The sequence below is a fragment of the Alligator sinensis genome, unplaced genomic scaffold (genome assembly GCF_000455745.1).
Source record: "Alligator sinensis unplaced genomic scaffold, ASM45574v1 scaffold234_1, whole genome shotgun sequence".
NCBI classification, from domain to species: domain Eukaryota; kingdom Metazoa; phylum Chordata; order Crocodylia; family Alligatoridae; genus Alligator; species Alligator sinensis.
The window spans coordinates 1,399,993-1,407,567 of NW_005842334.1; the positions used below are offsets into that span (position 1 = coordinate 1,399,993).

At 41.6% G+C, this 7,575-nt stretch overlaps 1 protein-coding gene across 5 annotated transcripts in view; it reads right to left on the bottom strand.

Moving 5' to 3' along the window:
- LOC102376713 (macrophage mannose receptor 1-like) overlaps nt 1–7,575 on the bottom strand; it is a 90,363-nt gene that overhangs the window by 41,098 nt on the left and 41,690 nt on the right. For all 5 annotated transcript variants that reach the window (XR_001358440.2, XR_003095254.1, XM_014522276.2 and 2 more), the window contains exons 14-17: nt 6,047–6,134; nt 4,930–5,074; nt 2,940–2,978; nt 2,681–2,844 (exon numbers count right to left, since the gene is read on the bottom strand). Coding sequence is in view for 3 of the 5 variants with exons in the window: in XM_014522276.2 (XP_014377762.1) it covers nt 2,681–2,844; nt 2,940–2,978; nt 4,930–5,074; nt 6,047–6,134 (436 nt within the window). In the remaining 2 variants the exon portion in view is untranslated. The remainder of the gene's footprint in view (nt 1–2,680; nt 2,845–2,939; nt 2,979–4,929; nt 5,075–6,046; nt 6,135–7,575) is intronic.

Below are 7,575 nucleotides of genomic sequence, written 5' to 3' on the forward strand. Positions count from 1 at the left end.
GCAATGATGATCATAATGAAGTGAGTTTATCTGTGACACTATGGGCATTTGTACACCACACCTTAAGGCAGGTTAAATGCCCTTTTGCACCACATTAATTGTGCTGCTGTTTGCACATTTGGCAGTGTGATGTGCCCTAAATAACTTTGGGATGCAGAAAATGACTTTGGAATTCAGCAAACTAAAACACCTATGACATGTTTTAGTTTCCTACCTTACAGCCATGGAGGGAAGTACCGAGCCCCATGAAGCTCAGGGGCTGTGCAGGCAGCAACCCAGGAAGACAGGCTCCACTGAAGTGGGGGAAAAAGAAGTGGCAAGCCTGGTCTTCTTTTTTTTTCCTGGAGCCTGCCTGCCTGCCTGAGCTGTGTGGAGCCCTGGTGCTTCCCTTTGTGGCTGTGATGCTTCCCAGGACTGCCTGAGTTGGGTGCCTGTGGGTGGGTGCAGCCTGGGGAGTGCTACCACTGCCACAGAGGGAAGCACCAACACCCCCTACAGCTCAGGGATCGTTTGGCCCACCAGAAGCTCATTCTTTCCTCCCTATCGCTGGAGAGGCAGGTAAGGATTGGATGTATGCATGCCACGGGGGTTTACTTCACCCTAAATTGAAGTGGTGTTTTTAAAAAAACACTGCTTCAGTTTAGGGAGAATTAAACCCCTGTGTTATGTACAAATGCCCAAAGGCCACATCTATATGTTACACTTTAGATATGATTAACCAGTTAATCACATCTTAAATTGTAACCCAGCCACATATTCAATCAATTAATGGTGTGATAAAGGAAAAAATAAGCCACAAAGTTATTCCACCAAAAATGTGCAATAACTTTGTGGCTCATTCTTATCATGCTATTAATTGAATTTTCAGCTGGTCCTCTGTGGCTGGGAGTCCCATCAGCTGCAGAGGCTCACAGCTGCAGGGGTGCACTCCATGTGCTGCCATAGCTGTGAAACCCACAGCTGAGGAGACTTGCAGCCAGGACACTGTCCCATGCACTGTCCCAGCTGCAAACCTCATCAGCTGTGGAACTCACAGCAGCAGGAACTTGTTTCTTGCTGGTACAGGGGGAGCCCAGGATTGTAATTCCAGGCTCCCCCTGCACCAGCAATAAGGTGTGATTGGACTTGATACTGGACCACACAATCATGCCTCCTGCCATGTGGATTGCACATCAGATCCTATCATGCTTTTGCCTGAATATTTAGAGGGGTTCTATGGGTGCTTGTGGATGTGCCAGGAGGCTGCTCCAATGCACTGTAATTACAGTGTGTCAGAGCAGACTCAATTAATCAAGTCTGCTGGACCATGCTAATTAGCACACTTCAGCTGCATCCACATGTTGTGTATCAGCATGTGGTGGGGGCACTTTAACTAAAACTTATTTAACATTGCTTAACTTGTTCAATGTCATTAAAACACTCCTGCCACCATTTTGAAGTGTGGAGACACTGATACATGAGAAGTTGTGGGCACTTTAATTAGAGAGCCACTCTAATTAAAGCATCCCCCCATACATTTCCAGACGACATGTAAAAATGCCCTATGATATTACCTGTTCTGATAGTTCCTATGCTGGAAATGTTTGAAAAGTTTCAAGGGACCTGATGACTCAGTGAGGGCCAGACCCTCAAACCTGACACAGGCCAGGACTACTTACTTATTAACTTTTGCTGGCACAGCTATCTCTAGCAGCAGAGTGAAGAGATGTAACTTATGATGAGTATAATTGTCCTGTCCTGCCCTGCCTTGTATACATGCAAAACTGCACTTTTGCTGGTATAGTTATTTTTTGCTCAGTGAAGTTAGAAGAAACTGCGCTGGCAAAAATTAAGTTCTTCTCCTATACAACTGGTCTTAGGCAAAACTCCCATCCAAATCACAGGAGTACATATGACTTAAACCACATATATTAGATTGTTAAACCTAATAAGCAGAAAAGAAGCTGAATCATGCCTTCATTATATTGTACATTATTTAATTTCCTAGAAATAAGGTTATTTCTCTAGAATATTTATTGACCCTAATATCAAGATAAAATTTTAGCCAACTTTTTAAATGAAGTCTTCATCATTTTACCAGGAGGAAGCATGTTTTACCACCTGAAACCTGAGACATTGTTCCTGCCTTTGTTCGAGGTAATTTGCATCATCACAGAGCTCAGAGATACCTCACCACATAAAAAATTCCTGCCCGGAGGAGCATTCCATCTTTTGACTCTTCTGTGAAATATGAAACATCATAACCAGAAGGAAATATGACTATATCCTGCTCGCCACCAAACAACTTCAAGGTAAGCGGACTATTCCAACTTTTCTATGAGCCTAACCTGCATAAAATGACCTGTTCTGAATAGGAGATTTTACACCTTCAACTCTCCTATGAAATATGAAATTCAATTTCTACCGAGGAGAATTTTTACAATCTTTTGTCCTATGCCTGATGAAGGGTGTTTGTGCCTGAAAACTTGCAATTAAAGACACTTTTGTGCAAAAATCGAGTTGGTCTAATAAAAGATACCATCTCTACCACAAGTTCTGATTCCTTTACTGACCTTAACTTTCAAATTTACTGCAAGCATAATGACATAAGAAAATGACGTGACAACACACTTTCTCTTGTGTATGAACAGAGTGGGGTGTATGCTGGTTAGGATGCATTAAAAATGAAATTTTTACGTACATATTTCCATAGAAATTTTCTTTCACTATTACTTTCAATGACAGCAAGATCTCCAAAACTCTTCTTGCAGAACACCCTAGCTTTTGCCATAGGAACACTTTCTTTGCTGAAAAAATACTGCTTGTCTCCATTTATAATCCATCCATCTTCAGTGACTTCATATTCTGCAATGTAAATAATTAAATTCCACTAGCCATACCTGAGTTATTCTCATTATACAGTGTTATTCTTAGCTAAAAGGAAATATTTAAGAACTTACTGGCAGAAGAGCTTTTTGGTTCTGGTTTTAATGGTGTTCCTATAAAGAAAATAACATGTGAACATGTAAATATCTGATGCATGTTCTTCCAGTGAATTTAATATTCCTTATACATTAATTCGTTATTTAGTAAAAATTAAATAAAAAAAAATATTCAGACATTTTCCATGTGATTGACACATGCATTAGAGAACACATTAAACTCAGTAAAATGTCATTTTAGGCTGTACAGACTTTGGCAGCCCCCTTCCCTCCTGCTGGGGATGGGTTGGTGCTTTGCTACATCCCCTCTCCACGCAGGGCCAGGCCATGCTACCTTCCCTCTCTACCAGGTGGGGTTGTACCTGGCCACACCTCTTTTCTTCTCCACAGGGCAGAGTCAAACTCCTTTCCTCTGTGGGGTTGTATTGGGTCCAGCCTGCCCCCTAGCCCTTCTGCACAGCCAGATGGTGTCCGTCATGCCCACCTGGGTGCCCAGATTGGAAACAGTGGCTGGCTCTGGCCTGCAGATGGACTGCCAGCTTGGCTCACTGGGCAAAAAGGTTGGACACCCATGTTCTAAGATATAAAACTAAAGAACTGGGCATATTAACAAGGAGTATCTTTATCGGGCCATTTGTTGATGTGCTTCATGTTTTCTAAACTATGTTATCTGATTCCCATCACACAGTTAGGATCAAATTTCAATTTGAATTAAGGGTTAATAGATTATCATTGACAGCCCCTTAACAGACCCAATTTTAGCCTCTGCGTGTGAGTGTATGCTGTTGGAAGTAATTAGGAAGCAATAATAAGCCTGTGGAAGTACTGCTACATTATAGCAGTTATCTAAAGTGCTGTGCAATTTAGGTAGTTGGGTGCCCTGTTGTTGGCACATTTGACTTTAGGAAGGTGTTATTTTGCATCTCATAGGCTCTGTTGTGTTGCAAAAACTCAACTGAGTTTCCCTTGTGGGGATTGATAGTTGCAATCCTTATCTGTTTATCTGAGTTCCTAAGAATTGTTTTTCCTCAAAGCCATGCTGTGTATACATTGTAATTAATACAGTTTAAATTGCCTAATTCAGACTGCCCTAGTCTGCATTAACTTTAATCCTCATTCAACAAGGATTAGTTAATTTGGACTGAAGCCAATTTTAATTCAGACTACAGATGTCCACATGCATATAGTGATGGCTGGATTAAACCTAGAAAAACATCATGTCTAAAATGCCCTTGGAGTTTATCCACATCTGACTGAACAAAAAGGTTTGGAGAATTTCTGCTATTTATTCATTAATAATTCTGAAGTTCCCTACCTCAAAACACTGCTGAAGTTCCACCACTGATGAACTATTACAGAAGCCCCTTGACACTAATGGCCATAAAATGGCTCTATGAGTCAGATCTAGCCCACAAACTGTAGATTGCTAACCTCTAGTTTATGTGGTCTGGATTTACACTTTCTTACTACATTTACTGCACTACTGTGTCTCAATTTCTTAACATATTGCCTTATGGAAAGAATGATTCTCATAGTCTCATGACTTGAATTTATATTATACCAGCTAAAATATCTTTCACAATCTGGATTTTTTTTATTAGAACGAAACCCTCAAGACTTTAAAACTTGATATAAAGAAAGCAAGGAGGAAATGATTCAGGTCGTCTAAAACATTGATTTTGACAAAATCAAAAATATGAATTTTGATTTTGACTTCTTCAGGTTATATATTGTACTGTGATATATTGTATTGCATTATCTTGTATTTTATGAAACAAAAAGGTACATTCATAATTAAAAATTAAACAGTCTAGTCTGAAACTATTGAAATGGGGTATTTTTTACTTATTCCTAGATGGAATTTGTCTTAAGAGAAAAGCAGAAGACAAAACTACAGTAAATCTGATTGATATTTCAAAGCGTTTCAGTTAATAGAAATCCATGTTGGATACAACATCGAAATTTCTCTGTTCAGCTGAATTCTAATTTAAAATACAAAGTAACCTGCCTTTCCTTATTTCACAAATCCAATCATAAAAATGGTCACACTGCATGTTACTCCACTTCATGGAAGTCTCTTTACTGACTGTTCCACACAGATCAATTCCAGGATTGTTGTAATCATATGATGCATGCCAATTTCCATAGCTCATCTATAGAAGAATACAACATTGTTATTTTCCTCTTTAAAAAAGAAGGAGTATAAAGGAGTATAAGTTTCTCACACTGACAAGGACAGGGAAGAGAGAGACATAGTGATATTAGTCTGAAATCATATAGAAGACAAAGTAGAATTGCACTTAGACTATCCAAAGAGAGAGAGAGAGTGTGCGCATGTGTGTGATGTACTCCTGTGCATTTTACTCAAAATGCTGCAAGGCCTAAGTGAGGAAGTCTCGTGTTGATTGGGTGGTGGAGTGATAAAAATAACTCTATTTTCAGATGAACTTTGATAAAAACAATTGCCAAACCACACACTTTATTTCTATATATCACACAAGATTTTGTGAGCTGAAGTTCACTTTATCAGATGCTGTGAAAGGATGTACAGAAAGCAGAGTGTAAGAAGGAGACAGAAGACAGCATTCAAGTTAAATTTCAAGCCATTCATTTACTTCTTGGGCCTTATTGTGCTATGGCAGCTATTGGGAAGTGAGGTGACACACATGGCTAGTGGATTCCAGCAGTCATCTATAGACCTCTTTGGTGTGTATAGGCATGGGCTGGGCGTATAATTTAAGGGTAGGGGGAGAGGAACTGAAAAATATATCTCCAAGCAGTAACTCAACATAGACCCAAGGGACTGTATTATAAATTTGCCACAGTAAGACAATTATAGACAATTATCTCCAAGTTTGAAATCAGGTTTTTTTTCTTTGATTCTCTCTCTCTCTCAATCTGTTCACATGCACAGGAGGAGGTATTATCATCATGCAGCATAATCTCAGATTGTTAATGTTGTTTAGTTATTTTAAGTGTGAGCTGATGGCCTACTGGTAGATTGTAGCTATCTGTGATCCATATCTATCATTGAAATAGTCTCTAATTAATCTAAAGATTATGAAGTTAGTTTTTAATAGTTTTCAATAATGGTAAAATATTTGGTATTTTACTATGTCACTCACCAGAGATCCATCACTCCAAAGAAATCCCTCATCTGGATCCAAGTAAAATAAACCAATCCAAAAAGGCTGATCTGTTAAACTTCTGTCTCTAAAATATGTGACAGAAATATAATAATAGAATAATATATGAGGCTACCTATTGTCATACACATTACAATTTAGTGTTTACAGAACTTCAACAAAACTAGAGGTTCCCTGTAAAAATATTCCTTAGATCTACTGGAATGATAAAAGAATATTTGGAGAACTAAACCCTGGGGCTTAGTTTTTTTTATTTAGTTCATATAAGCATTACTATATGACTGTATAAGATATCATAAGTGTAATGTATGACAAGACCCTTAGAAACCAACCGTTTTCTAAATGGTTCAAAACAAGAAAACATCCATGGGCTTGACTGCATTAGCCACAGTCTCAACAGGATTGACAATAGGTTCTTACCCCATTACCTGGAGGAACTGTTTACTTGGGGGTCCATACAGTACTTACTTTGTTCATCTCAATTGAGCTAATGAGCCCTCTTGTCATCACGCTTAGCAGTATCTCCTCCTTCAGCCCTTTCCCTTCTAAAAAGAAGCTTTCCTTCCTGCTACTCTTTTTATTTGACAAAATAAGTTATCTATTGTGGCAGGCCTAGCCCTGGCAGGAGGTCATAAACCCAAGCAGTCAGTTGATCTTCCCTCCTCCTTCTAGCCCTTCTGAACTGGCATCCTGTATCTCATCTGCCACAGCTTGATTGAACCATTTATGTGGAAGGCATCCTGAGCCTTAGTGTGGCGACTTCCTTTGGGTCACTGGGCTACCCCTTTTTATACTTGTCTGGGCCCTAACCCTCTTGACCGGGGCGCCTGATTGGCTGTTGGGGCAGGGGCGGGAAATTCAAACCCCAGGCTTTAAAAGCCACGGGGTGACGTAGTTCCCAGCACTCGGGAACCAGCAGCGGGAAGGAGAGGATCCAGGCACACGTGTGTCCCGCACGCATGTGTGCCCCCTTAACTAACTAATTTACTGACCTGAGGCGGAGGAGGAAGCAGTAGCAGCAGCAGCAGCAGAGGAAACAGCAGCGGGGGCAGCAACAGCTGATCCCCCGAAGGTAAGAGGGGCGGGGGGACCTGGGCCGGCACGGGCGGGGAAGCCCCCCGGGTCCCATATAGCTGAGCTGGTAGGGAGCAGCACTCCCGAGCCGCGCAGCACGAACAGAGCGCACCGGCGTTTGCGCAGGCGTTTGTGCCGGCGGGCGGGCAAGAAGGGTCAGGAGAGAGACTCCTGTACGGGTAGGGCAAAGACACCACACAGATCTACAAACAGCAGCTTAGAATGGTGTCGACGAGGAGTGCTGCTAGGGCCTCTGCCCAGAGGGACATGGCTAACCGGGGCTGGTCTGAGGCCTCCACCCAGACCGAGCCCATGGGGGAGCTGATATCCTCCTACCTCCTGGCCTACGGGGCATCCCCAGCAGGGCCAGGGGGGGCAGAGATTGGGGGCCCCCACACCTGTCTGGCAGGTGCCCGTCTTAGGGGTGTGGAGGC